At 44.2% G+C, this 14,921-nt stretch overlaps 1 protein-coding gene across 2 annotated transcripts in view; it reads right to left on the reverse strand.

The window, feature by feature from the left end:
- The window catches only part of LOC122920190 (natural cytotoxicity triggering receptor 3 ligand 1-like), a 162,888-nt gene that overhangs the window by 41,590 nt on the left and 106,377 nt on the right, over nucleotides 1-14,921 (reverse strand). The window contains exons 1-2 of one of the 2 annotated variants that reach the window (XM_044269465.1): nucleotides 11,228-11,362; nucleotides 6,243-6,584 (exon numbers count right to left, since the gene is read on the reverse strand). The exons of the other annotated variant lie outside the window; for it this stretch is intronic. Of the exons in view, the coding sequence (XP_044125400.1) occupies nucleotides 6,243-6,584; nucleotides 11,228-11,300 (415 nt within the window). The 5' untranslated portion in view covers nucleotides 11,301-11,362. Of the gene's footprint in view, nucleotides 1-6,242; nucleotides 6,585-11,227; nucleotides 11,363-14,921 lie in introns of those variants that run through there. 2 annotated transcript variants of the gene reach the window in all.

Genomic DNA, 14,921 nt, shown 5'->3' on the forward strand with positions numbered 1-14,921 from the left:
CTATTAAAGGGTATTATACCTGTGATTCTTCGTTTGTCGTCTATATAATTAAATGCCCATGTGGACTTGGTTATGGAATCGTATTTCCAAACATAAATCCACCATTAGGACTGAACAGTTTTTGTTACCAATCCCATCACATTTCAAAGAACACAACCACCAGATCTCATCGTTGCGTTACCAGGTCTTGGAACAAATTAATAGCCCACGGAGAGGAGGTAACAGGATCAAAACATTGAAACAACGTGAAAGCTTTTGGATACACCGATTGGAAACTTTATCCCCGAGAGGCCTCAACCGGGAATGTGACTTTTATTGTGATATCTAAATATTCAATCGTTAAACAGTCATTTTCATTTTCCAGTATTGTGGACTGATATGATGTCATAATGTCATTTTTTTATATTAATATACATATACTTCTTCTTTATTTTATTTTTTTAAATATAATCTTTATTGACTTTTATCTTTTTTCATTCCAGAAGCATGTCACAGATTCATGAAACATAGACAAGATTTCACAAAAAGATACAATATATCTGTCACATACTGCACAAAGTTAGACATGGATAAAGTGAAACCCTAGCCAACAGTTTATTCCCAATATTCTACAGCATTTTGAGTGAGGTTCCAATCTGTAAAGCTAGTCAAACGACCCCAAATCAAGGGTAACCCCCCCCCCCTCCCCAAACTTTTTTTTCCTCCAGCATACCGGATCACGGTAAAATTTTCATATCAATCAGACAATAGTCTCCCTAGTGTCCCAGCAACTTTTCGTTTCAGATACCATTCTGAGGACAGGAATGGCGCCATCAAGCTCTTCAACTCCAGATCTGAGTAAACTATTTTCATAAAATCTTCCCATCGTTTGAAAAATTTACCAGTACACTTGCCCCTAACGGAATTCGCCTCTATCCTTTCCATATCGAAGCATTTTTTGACATGTTCCAGAACTTCATTCATTGAAGGTACCTGAGGTTTAAGCCAATTATTTAACAGACACCGTTTAGCCGCCAGGATAATGATATGGACTAATGGTGGTATGTTCTTGTGTTCTGGAGGAGCATGAAACAAAATGCACTCGGGAGTACCAGGTATGACGGCATTCAGATGGCTTTTAATTTGTTGTCTCACCAGGTGCCAAAAACTAGCTGAACTTGGGCATGACCAAATCCCGTGGAGCATATTAGACCCTTGTAGTTGACATTTAGGACAGCTTGTCAATCTATCTCGTCTTTGGGATTGAGGAGAGAAGCGAAAACCGTAAACTGCCTTATGCAATAGACGAAACTGCGTTTCCCTCCAGCCCTCATTGATAATTACCTTTCTGACCTTCTCCCAGCCCTTTTGTATTATCTGTTGAGCATCTATTGCTGGGAAGTCTTTTTTCCAAGGTGAAAAGAGTGTATCTACAATAGGTTTTTGTCTGGTTTCACAGAGTCCCTGGTATAATTCAGACTTTTTACAGTGACTTTTTAACTGATCCCTGTCCTAATAGACCATCAAACCTGTTCGCGATGAACACTGATTTTGGGTCCTGAATCCTATTGTACAGAAAGCTTTTGACCTGGAGAAAAGCAAAAACATGCTGTGGGCCTCTCAAGAGAAACTTCTCTTTTAATTCAGGATACGTATAAAAACGCTGCTCTTGCGGATGCCATAAATCAGATGCCTTTGTGATGCCCACCGTCCTCCAGGCCGTGAAGTGTTTGAGCTGAATACCCGCTGGAAACTCCGGATGGCCCCACAAAGGCATAAGCTTAGAAAGGGAAAAGGGCAGTTTGAAAATTTTACGGATCTCTTTCCACGTTGCAATGGTATCTCTAACAACCAGGCTTGTTCTTATCAATGAAGGTTGGGCCGCATACTTGGTGTGTAAAAGAGCCTTCAGACCCCAAGGTTGTACAAGTTGGGCTTCTAGTGATCCATTAGTATAAAAATTGGTATCAAACAACCAGTCGATGCAATGGCGCATGAGGCTCGCCAGGTTATATAATCGCAAATTCGGTAACGCCATACCTCCCTTCACCTTAGGAACCTGTAATTTTGATAGCGCTATTCTGGGTCTCCTTCCCACCCATAAAAAGCTAGTAAAAGCTCTTTCCAGTATTTTCACGTCCTTATGTTTAAGAAGGAGAGGGACCGTCTGCATAGGGTATAAAACTTCTTCTTTATTTCAGGCTTCCTAGTCGGATTATTATCATAGTCAATACAACAGTTGGTGAGAAAATACTCCAACCACCCCTTCCCTTTCCCCTTTCCCCTTTCCCCTTCCCCCTCCCCCCCCCCTCCCAGCCCCTGCACTTCCCATCCCCTCCCCCCCCCTCCCTTCCTACCCTCCCTCTCCCCCTCCCTTCCTACCCTCCCTCTCCCCCTCCCTTCCTACCCTCCCTCTCCCCCTCCCTTCCTACCCTCCCTCTCATCATAGATTATAATACAGTATAAGATTCCAGTACAGACAGATATTTATATACTTAGAGATTCATTCCAAATTTAGTACTATATAATGTGATTTGTTCGCCTTTTGTCTTTTGTCCCTTGTTATATGATTCTTGTTTTTTGTTCTTTTTTATTGTTTTATTCCTTACATTCCAGTATAATGAGAATCAAAGCAATTGTCTAATTATACTTTGAATCATTTCATTTACACTAGCATGCGACCCCTTTCTATCCGATATAATTTCTCCCAATTTTTGATAATTAATAGGGCCGGCATAAAATGATAGATATTTAATATATCCCTAATATACTGCATATACACCATTTTTGCCCTCCACATCATTTAGCAGACTGACTTCCAACCTATTAATCTCTTTTTTAAGAAATAACCAGTCACACATCCGCAGCACATAGTTAATCTTTTTTCGCCGCCTTAATATTAGCGCGCATGCCCATAACGTGACCCGCGGTCACGTGGTTCACATGACGTCATTGGCGATCATGTGACCCATTGTAAGCGTCCACATGACTTCCGGCCCATTGGCTTAAAACACAAACAGACGCAGACACATACAGCGCCTGCTGCATGCTAACTGCTACCCGGCCATGGTAAGTCAACATACTATATACTACACAGTCTTACATGATATAATTATATTCTACTTGCTACTCAAATTATCTACAGTTATTTTGTCTTATACTTATCACACTAGTCTGCCATACAGATTCTGACTCCACTTCTCTGTCCCATTGATGTACAGTGATTCAAGCTGTAGCCCAGCTCTGATTATCAGGTCCTCCCCTTATTAGAGACAGTATCTGCACAACCAGTCCTATATCCACCTTTTATCCCTTATACTTTACCCACCTTCTACTCTCTCTTTGCTAATGTTATATATCTGAGACCTATGTGTAATTTCAGGTGTGAGAATATGCATATATATGTGTGTATATATATAATTCTTCTTAATTTTCTTTATTGTTCTCCTATTTACCACATGTTAATAATATATTATGGTCGCCATTTTGAGATGTTAATATACTTTTTATAATTAAACTCCTCTATAGATCCCTTGAGAAAGGTCTCTGACAGGACCGAAACGTTGGGACACTCCATGGCCTACAAATATGTGATTTGTGCTCAAATTTCAATTATGGCGCGACCAATTATATATTTACAAATTTTGTGAAAACTTTTTTGTACTTATAATAAATTTGCAAAGCAAAAGTGAACAGACGTGAAGAACAGACCTAGCTGGTTATTGTTAAGCTCAGCTATGAATTGAATAAAACAATCCTTGGTCCCCTTCCACAGTATAAACACGTCGTCGATATATCTGATCCAGATTAAGATCGACGGTGTGTACTGTTCCATAGCTTCACTAAAGACGACCTCTCTTTCCCACCAGCCCAGGTAGAGATTTGCGTAAGTTGGGGCACACGGACTGCCCATCGCAACTCCCCTGAGCTGGTGGAAAACTTTACGGTCAAAGAGGAACACATTGTGACTCAGGACAAAGTCCAATAAATCCATCACAAAAGCGTTGTGTCGATTAAGATGTTCGCCCCTCTGTTGAAGGAAGGCCCGCACAGCTAAACAACCAGTGTCATGTGGAATGGAGCTGTACAAGGCCTCCATATCTAGGCTGGCAAGCCAAGTATCCTCATCACATTGAATACCCTCCATTATGTATGTCTGTTTGTTGCTTAATTTGATTATTACATCGTGTTACTTCTCTTACATTGGCCTCCGTTATATATCCTGATTAATTACAGCGATGTCCCTCGATACTACATACCGCATATGATTGTTCCCCCATACATTTGAGCATACTTGCGCTCCTCCCTGACAGTGTATTACGCTCTATTGTGCGATGGCCACGTCAGGGAGCGTGTCAGAGGACGCGCCTCCTTCCCTGATTGGTGACTGACGCCGGCACATACCTTCTGGGGGCGGGTGTTAGATTATTTATATCCGGCGTGTGTTTGGCTGCACACGGCCATCACAGCGCCGATGTATGCACGCTACAGTGCGACAGCTTCACTCATATCTGACACTGTTATGACTTATGTTCGCTCCTGATGACACATGACACGCGTTGAGCGATTTAATGTGTCATTCATCGCTCAATAGATAGGGCAGCTGAAATAAGTGATATCCTATTCACACTGGCTGTCTGGCTTTGAGCGTATTGAAGCGTTACATACCGCTCACTTAACAGGGTAGCGCTAATAGGGTGCACCAGGACCCACTATAGCTGCTTCACCCGTGCTGACCATCCACTGTACAGCTCAACATACAGAGCATCAGGAATTGTCAGGTGGATTAGATCAGCATTGCTGGTCCCTGTACTAAGTGTAGTGTTATTATTACCCTGTTGCTACAGGCTACACCTTTATCAGTGTGTTCCAACACTGAGAGTGTCGGACGGTCTATTACTTGATCCCTCTCCGCACCTCTGATTCCCTGTATGCCTGATTTTATCTATTACCCTTTTGATTGATTCTAATAAAAACTTTATTATTTTCACATTTAACGTTCTGTCAGGCTGAGATTTAATATATTTTCATTGAACGAGTACGGTTACATCTACCTTATACTGTGAATTGAACGTGCCACCTACTCCAGATAGTGTGAGTGCCCAGCTCTCTCTTTATTTTACGCCTAAAAACAGGTGCGAACACTATAGTAAATGTGCCCCATTATGTTTTGGAAGAATATGGGTCTAGGACCTTGGCTGAATACATTTAAAACATAATTTTTACTGATAGAAATTAAAATCTAAACCCACATAGAGCTCAAATGAACGGGGAAAATATTATTATTATTAGGAGATAAAAATATATATATACCAGTAGACAGTGTAAATTGTAATAGTCTTGCCAGTTCTTTGAAGATATACTCGGGTAAGTGGCTACCTTTGAACCATCCTAAATAGACGGGCGGTGCGGTCCGTATACTGCTGCAACTCTTCTGGGGACAAAAAACTATATAGCCCTACATAAATGCCCTAACATTGGTTGGGATAGGGGCTATGCCGTCCCTACCTAGCAGTAATCGGAGCACCCTGCCCGATAGGGACGACCCTGTCAGGAACCTTTCCCTCTCTGTTTAGGGAATAGGCACCGTTCATTTGAGCACTATGTGGGTTTAGATTTTAATTTCTATTAGTAAAAGTGATGTTTTAAATGTATTCAGCCAAGGTCCTTTTTCCAAAGGAATTGTTGTATATTTGAGGGTTGGACCTTTTTTCCTTATACCCAACTACCGTGTATTTAATAGTGTATTTAAGAATATGGGTCTAAAAAATATAAATTCTGATCAGAGCTACAGATTATTATTAGTGTTGAGTGAACTTCGGAATAATACTGTACAGAGATCTGCCTCCGTACAGTATTAAAATGTATGGGCTCCGATGAGCCGAAGGAAGTTATTTGTGAAGTTGCGCGTGACTGATCCAAAGCTTGCTTCGCTCAACACAAATTATTATGCTAGGAATAGCTAAAATGAATATTTAAAAAATAATGTAATAGTTTTATGCTGTATGACATGAAAAGGAGAGTCCTTTTTCTTAGCTTCGCTCTTTCCTATAGGCCCTTTTTGGCGTCTTTAAAGCGGCCCCAAAGCAGCGCCACAGCATACTGCTGGGAGGACACAAAGCTGCACCTTTATGGCGCTAATGTGTTATAGGACATGCATATTTTTTGGTGAGTGTTGAATTGTGCAGCTCTGGACTACACTGTTCCAGATTGGAGCTCGGTGAACTATATGAGCTTCTTTCCTCTCCGATAGCAGCACTTACCTGACACCTGCACAGTGACTTTACTAGTGGCATCTTCAGGAGTGACGATTACATAACAAGTGTATTCTCCTTCATCACTGAACTGAAGGTTGGGTATATACAGACTGGCATCTCCCCGTACAAGATTTCTTTCTGATATATATGACCCAGATCTGTTATGGGTATATTTTTCACCATCATAGAAAACGACAAGTTTATTTACTGTTCCTTTAGTCCAGCGAACCGAAACAGTAGAAGTAGTCAAAGATGAATTCTTGTAGCCAGTCAAGTTACAAGGGACGGTTATGTCCTCACCCACCAGTGCCTTTATAGGGGAATCATTTTTGAGTATTTCCAGTTTACCTGAAGGATAGACAGAAAGCATACTTACATGACATGTGATATTTACGCCTTATAGTACAAAAGTCATGTAATAAAAATATCTTGTTGCAATTAAAATAAATTTAAGATCAAGATAAGACCAAAATATGAAATTTCACAGATTCTTCAAAAAAGGATAAAATTATATGTCTAGTTTGGTTTGCCTCCTCATACGACTAAGATGTCTACCAAAAGGTTCCATCAGTGGAGGTGCATCATACCCAGGATAGTTTCTTCCTATCGTTGGGACTAGGCTGTAATTTATACAATGGCAAATTCTGTGCTAGGTTGACCATTAAGTAGGACCCATCAGCTCCCCTGACACTGTTTGTTTTAGTAAATATTAGTGTCGCCCCTAAATAAGAAGCCTGGAGCATCTTTTCTTAGAACTCTGCAGTCTGCCTTTCCTATATTATCCCTACTAGAAATGTATTAATAAATTGCCAACTAGTTGTTACCATTCTCCTTGCCAAAGGGGTGTGTCCTTACATAGTCTGACACTGTAATCTCTGATTGAAGAGTGTAGGGACACGACCCGGAGTGGTTACACCCAGTGCGTCAACATATTCATATTTCCAGGAGGAATATCAGAGGAATGGTACAGTGCCTACGAGAGTCTTAAGTAAAGATGCTGTAGATACGTATTTACTAGAACAGACATGTCCAGACAGCTGACGGGTCCTCTTTAAGGGTTTTTTGATAATGGATGCAATTTATGTCATATTAATGGGGTCTGACAACTGGTAGACCCAGATCAAACAGTACTTTCCATAGCTTTCACAAACTAGAATCCTAGGATTGGAGAGAGTCCCAGTTGTCACCTCTTTCCCTTTGTGATCGAACAGTTGTACCACAATTGGGAAAACCCCATTAACCTCTTCCTGCACAGTGCTGTGGGCTCAGGAGCTGCACTCGTCTCATCACATGCTGAAATTGGTTGCAACTGACAACCAACATCCCATGTTAATGGCTTGGATTGGAGAGATTATTTCTTTAGACACGGCAGTCAGTAGCATCTTTTATCACCCCATCGGCACCCATCATGACACCATCAATAGGTATCCATAACAGAGCTGCAGTCACAATGCCCCTATTATGCCCTCCCTGACTTAGAACTGATGCGTGCCAGTTTTTGTGGTATGTCCTACAAACACGTGCAAAATACACACATTACAGTCTAGTGTAAAATAATACAGTATATCCAGGGTTAGGAAAAGAGTCTTGTTAAATCCTGTCTGTAAAACTGTGTCTACCCAATGGAGTTTGGGATAGAAGAAACTGCAAATGCAGACTGATGATGAAACATCCATTTTAGACTATTGTTGGTTAAGAGCATCCAAAATCTAGAGTGCATGGGGAGCTTGTGACTGTCAGACAGATCATGTCAGAGAAGGGAAGTGTTTGTGTCCAATGGCTAAAAGTTGTGCATGTAACATGTGTCCTGTATATAAGCGCCATGTGTGAAGCCATATGTTCTATGTGTGAGAGGTGTGTAGGTGGCATGCATGCAGCATTATTTCTTTGTGTGAGTGTAACATGAATTCAAAAGATTTGAGAACAAAAAAGCTTACGCAGACTAAGTGAATAAATATATTTACTAAGTGTGACTTCATATAAGACGATGCAGAATAATAAAAAGTAAATAAATGCTTTAAGTCACGGTAACCGCGCCCTTCCCTGCCCCTTTGCTGTGACTGACGGCGCTTATGCAGAGAGTTTGGCAAAGCCAGCTGAACTAACAGCTGTCAGACACAGAGAAGGGGCAGGGAAGGGGCCGTGGTTACCGCGACTTGAAGCTGGGAGGCCGCTGCATCCTTGACTTCAAGCATGTGTGGAGAAGTGCGCCGGCAAGGGATAAAACAACATTTTCAGCACTTTTGCTGCATCTGCCTTCAGGAAGAAAGGCATCATCAGAAACACACTGCTGGCTACACGCAGGTACTGCTGCAGGCTTGGGATGGTTTTGGGAGGTGACAGGTTCCCTTTAAAGTGGTTATCCAAGCCTGGAAATGCCCCCCCATATGCCCGGGCCCCTCACAATGATTCTACTTACCTGGCTCTCCGCTCCCTGCGCTGGTCCTGGTCCCCGCACAGCCGCTGCTGCTTCTCCCCGTGCGCAGATTAAAGCATCCAGTTTCGAAGTGGGGCAGGCAGTGACGGGGACGAGCCCACCTAGCGTCACCCGCAATGCTACGGAGGCTCATCCCCGTCACGCCTGCCTATGGCTGCCCCACCCCAACACCAGATGGTTTTTAGCTGCGCACGGGGAGATGCAGCGGCAGCCGTGCGGGGACCAGGAGCGGCCCAGGGAGCCAGGAATCAGAATCAGTGTGAGGGGCCCGGGCATATGGGGGGGCATTTCCAGGCTCGGATTACCCCTTTAATCAGGGTAAAAATAAAAACTCCCCTAATCAATTTGCTCGCGTAAAGGCCGTCGCAGCCATCTTCATTGAAGTCACTGCATGAATTATTGCGCAGTGGCGTCATCTCGCTGGCCGGTGACTGTATTGAAGACGTCACCGCGCCCAGACAGCTCGCTGGTGTGGTGACACCATACGTCACTCCGTGTGAGTTTTGGGCTGCATTTTCAATCAAGATGGCCGTAACAGTCTCTTCGCACGCAAAAGGATGAGGTGAGTATGTATATTTTTAGTTTTTACCGCCATTTCAGGGAAAATCGATTCGTTACCATGAAGCGCAAGGAAATTTGGCTTTGCGTTGAATCGAATTCTTCCTGAATTTCGGATCCAAGTCAATCTGTTTGACTTCAATTCGCTTAATACTAATTTGTACTCCAAAATGATATCAATAAAATATAAACCTCAGGAGGCACTAAGGAGACTGAGCAGGAAACAATGATTTACTGTAGGTGTCCACATAAACATTGATTTCATCCGGTGGTCTGTGGCACCTTTACGTGGGCCTCATCGGGAACTAGTGTTCATACTTACATTTGTTCCCAATAATCGGCCCATCAATTGCCCATTGTAGACCTAACATTAGTTTAATGTAGGGGAAGGGGGCAAGGCCGTATCCACCATGAAGCGAGATGAGCACCTCACCTCAGACGGCAGCCGACCTGTCTTTTTGGGGGATGGCAGTTTACGGCGTTGGCAGGGGAACCTGTGGCTACTGTCCCTGCCGCTCAGATCTCTAGGCCACAGCATCATGACCTCCTGCTCCGGGTCAGGCAGCGCGATGATGTGGTCACAAATGTCTGTGTTGGGAAACAGAAATTTGTGATCACGCCATTGTGCTGCTTTAGATGCGGGCAGGAGGTCACAGTGGTGTAATGTTGAGACGCGGCAACTTAGATGGCAGCGAAGAGCAGCAGACAGGTGAGTGTTTAGATTTTTTATATATATATATATATATATATATGTTTAGGCATTTTGGGGGTGGCATAACAGGCTGGAGCACTACAGGGGGTGGCATAACAGGCTGGAGCACTACAGGGGGTGGCATAACAGGCTGGAGCACTACAGGGGGTGGCATTACAGGCTGTAGCACTACAGGGGGTGGCATAACAGGCTGGAGCACTACAGGGGGTGGCATAACAGGCTGGAGCACTACAGGGGGTGGCATAACAGGCTGGAGCACTACAGGGGGTGGCATAACAGGCTGGAGCACTACAGGGGGTGGCATAATAGGCTGTAGCACTACAGGGGGTGGCATTACAGGCTGGAGCACTACAGGCGGTGGCATTATAGGCTGTAGCACTACAGGGGGTGGCATTACAGGCTGGAGCACTACAGGGGGTGGCATTATAGGCTGGAGCACTACAGGGGGTGGCATAACAGGCTGGAGCACTACAGGGGGTGGCATTATAGGCTGTAGCACTACAGGGGGTGGCATAACAGGATGGAGCACTACAGGGGGTGGCATAACAGGCTGGAGCACTACAGGGGGTGGCATAATAGGCTGTAGCACTACAGGGGGTGGCATTACAGGCTGGAGCACTACAGGGGGTGGCATAATAGGCTGTAGCACTACGGGGGTGGCATTATAGGCTGTAGCACTACAGGGGGTGGTATAACAGGCTGGAGCACTACAGGCGGTGGCATTATAGGCTGTAGCACTACGGGGGTGGCATTACAGGCTGGAGCACTACAGGGGGTGCCATTACAGGCTGGAGCACTACAGGCGGTGGCATTACAGGCTGGAGCACTACAGGCGGTGGCATTACAGGTTGGAGCACTACAGGGGGTGGCATTATAGGCTGTAGCACTACAGGGTTGGCATTATAGGCTGGAGCACTACAGGGGTGGCATTACAGACTGTAGCACTACAGGGGGTGTCATAACAGGCTGGAGCACTATAGGGGGTTGCATTATAATGCAGGTGGCACTACAGAGGGGGATTATAATACATAGACATTCTAGGAGGGGGCATCATACATACTGGCACTATGTGGGGCACTACATGGAGGTTTTAACTGCAGATGGGCATTATAAATACAGCGGCTACTAAAGGGCACAATGCCAGGGACGGAGGTACCAGACTTAGTCTTTGTCCCTGGTGAGACTCTGCTGCTTTACACTCAGGGCTGGGCTATGAGCTTTTGCAGTTCTTCTCTCACTTAGCAGTTATAACAGGCACAAAAATCAGATAAAGGTGAGACTTACCAGAAGAGTGGCCGAGAAGACTGAAGATTATCACCAGGAGGAACATCTGGGTTACGTATTGTATGAATCCCATCTTACATCTGTAATCATCGAGCCGATATACACTGTACTATGGGTTACTACGCTGTCTTTTTCTGCCGCACCCTGTTTGCCTTTTTACTTTCACTTTCATTTTACTTTCTATTGAGGAGCTCTATTTCCCAGTTTGTTAGGCTACTTTCACACTGGCGTTTTGGCTCTCAGTTTGTGAGATCCATTCAGGGCTGTCACTAGCGTCCAAAACAGATCAGTTTTGCCCTAATGTATTCTGAATGGAAAAGGATCCGCTCAGAATGCATCAGTTTGCCTTCGTTCAGTCACCATTCCGCTCTGGAGGCGCTGCATGGAGCGTTTTGCCGTCTGCCTGACGAAGCGGAGCATAAACGGATCCGTCCTGACACACAATGTAAGTCAATGGGGACGGATCCATTTTCTCTGATGCAATCTGGCAAAATAAAAAACGGATCCATCTCCCATTGAATTTCAATGAAGTTTATGACGGATCCGTCTTGGCTATGTTACAGATAATATAAACGGATCCGTTCATGACGGATGCATGCGGTTGCATCATTGTAACGGAAGTGTTTTTGCAGATCCATGACGGATCCGCAAAAAACGCTAGTGTGAAAGTAGCCTGTTGATGCCTGAAGATGCCTGTTTTCCATCTACAGGCCACATTTAGGTGCACCTGTGAGGCCTGGGCCATATCAGCCAGTCTTGAGTGGGACTCGCAGACTCCTCCCTCCTCCCTACTTGAGAAACCTTGGCGCGGTGCTCGGGCTCAGGCATGTCCTACACCGTAGGACATGTTGGCTAATCTCTCAATTTTAAAATTAATTTGAGGGTTTAGTAAGACCGCAGAGTGCACCTGTTTTTGCTATTATATTGTTATATTGATTATCACATCCACATAATTGCTATCTTGTGTAGGATGTCTATTGTGGTACTTGTGGTTCCCTGCGGGCATCCTCCACTGTATGCATTTTTGCTGGGGATCGTCATTAGCAACGGGCCACAAGTGCAGGATTTGCTCCCCTATATATATGCACAACTGCATGTGGGTTTGAGCACCTCCTGCTAATACCGCGCCATTCTTTCCAGTTTGTATATTGAAAGTAGCGACAGGTTTCATTGTCTCCTTTTCTTTCTGAAGAGGCTGAATAGTGTGTATAAGGCTAGGAGCGCACAGACATTAATCTGAAGAAGAGATCACTTCACTCCAACCGCGAGTCTGGAAAACTGTGGATTTATTCTCGTGTCCATAAACCTGCAACGTTTCAGGTCTCACCGGGGGCTTTTTTCAAGCATACGGTAACATACAAACATGGTGACTTTAAATAGGCCCAAACAGGTAGTGACATCATAGTGTATGCAAGTAACATTCACTTCATCAAAAAAGTCCAAATTTAATCTCCAAAAAATACATGATTGAGAAAACATATTGTGAAAGAACCTGATCCAATAATTGTGTTAAAAATCCAACTCATATCTGTGCATTAAAGTGCCAATATAGTGCAAATAGATAAAAACAGGCATGCCCAACCTGCGGCCCTCCAGATGTTGCAAAACTACAACCCCCAGCATGCCTGCACAGCCTACAGCTATTAGGGCATGCTGGTGCGGTATGCCAGACCTTGCAGGGGATTATGTGTGAGGTCACGGTGTGAGCAATAGGTGGGCCGAGGGGAATACAGTTCTGGTTACTCACGGTTATGTCGTCCCTGGGCAGGCTCACATAAAAGTGAAAAGGAGAACGGCAGAAGAATTCTCTGGGGCACACTCTGGTGTAAGGAACACGGGCCAGATGGTGGTTTGAGGTGCCCTTGATGGTCTGTATTAATGTGCCAGTGGCAAGGTCCCTGGTAGTCGTGACGCCAGTACCTTTTGTATGGAGGTACAACCATTTACTGTAGTGTTAGTTGAGGAACTTGAGACTGAGGCAACCAAGATAAAATGCAAGGTGGAACTTTACTGAAGATGACTTCTGATAACAGTACATCCAAAGTATTAAAACAGTCTCTTAATACAATCCGGCATTAAGCACAATCTCCCATACATATGGGGAAAGGGAAATGCAAGTCCTCAATTGTTCTGGTTCTGATCAGTGGTCAGGTAAGTTGATGCACTGCTCCAAATCGGATAGATACGTGCACGCACGGCGAGAGAGATAACACTGACACTCTAGATAAGGGCAAAGCATAACTCTAATTTATTAGGTGGGGGCTTCACATTATATACCCTCCATATAAGTGGGAGGAGTGGGCTCACATGATTGCTCTTTTAGCAAGAAGGAATGTAAACAGGAAATAAGTTTAAGGCATACGTATGATGGACTTAGAGGAATTCCTGACAGTTTCACGTTTTTGCTGCAAATAGTTTCAATCATATACAAACGCAAAAACACAAAATGCAATCGCACTCTGCCCTGCCTCTATGCTGGATGTTGAATAAGGCATTGGTGTACATTTTGGCCAAAGCGTAATAAGCCACTCGCCACGTCAAGGTCGCCTTCATGGCCAAAATGTACACAAATGCCTTATTCAACATCCAGCATAGAGGCAGGGCAGAGTGCTGGTTGCAGAGTGCGATTGCATTTTGTGTTTTTGCGTTTGTATCTGTATTTCGCCATAGCAATCTGCACCTGCTAGGGGTTGTGCGGGCTGAATCCCCCATATAGTTTCAATCATAGAGTGCAATCTGGGGGTTGTCTCTCAGACTGACACCATTTTGTAAGTGACAAGAAAGTGTCCATTATATTCCATAACACAATGAAATACAGGCTCTAGTAATACATAAGAAAGCTACTGCTCAGACTAGGCTTGTAATAATATGCAGATGTAGTGTACGGGAGAGTAATACCCCGTCACTACAGAAGGGTCACTTGGGTGTTGTCGTTTCCCCTGTACTTATGGGGAGGTTGGTATGGAATATCTTGTCAATGTACTGCTATGTATTTTCCTGTTACTGTGAAACGTGCGTATGCAGGCCGGCTAGGGTGTCATTCCAGCTCTGAGTCACTAGAGGGAGCTAGGGAACCCTAGGTTATATAAGGCCCAGTCAGGAAGTAACAGCAGTGTGTTCAGACAGTGGGAGCAGAGGTCAGAAATGATCCTGTGTCTGAGTGAAAGCCAGGCTATGGGCCTGTGAGAGCATAGCAGGCCTGAAGCCTGTCGGCTAGGAGAGGGTAGTAAAGGCCCTGTAACCGGGTTCCGGATCCAAGGAAAAGGTTCCCCTCCTGAGTCATCATCCGTTTAGCTGAAGCAGCATAATCAAGATAACAGCCAAGACACAGATTACCACAGAGGCCGATCAGATAAGCAAGAGGTACTCAAGATAACAGAGGAGGTACTAGTCAAGGACAGTTTCAAGGGTACGCCAGATAAAGGGCATTAGACCTTGGAGAGAAAGTCACATATGAGTCAGGACCCAGTCAGGAATAGTGTGCAAGCCGCCTGTACTGCATCTCCTGCAATCAACACTCTGTATTATACATTGCTAAGACCGGCCATTCTGTAACTCCCAAGAACCACCTGTATTGCTATAAGAAACCAACCGTCTTTAATGGAACTGTGCTCTTCCTGTGTCCATGTATTATCCTGACTGATATTCAGTAAAAGTTCCAGTTTTTGTTGGCTATCCTGTGCTTGCTTCATTC

The sequence above is a fragment of the Bufo gargarizans genome, chromosome 10 (genome assembly GCF_014858855.1).
Source record: "Bufo gargarizans isolate SCDJY-AF-19 chromosome 10, ASM1485885v1, whole genome shotgun sequence".
In the NCBI taxonomy this organism is placed as follows: Eukaryota; Metazoa; Chordata; class Amphibia; order Anura; family Bufonidae; genus Bufo; species Bufo gargarizans.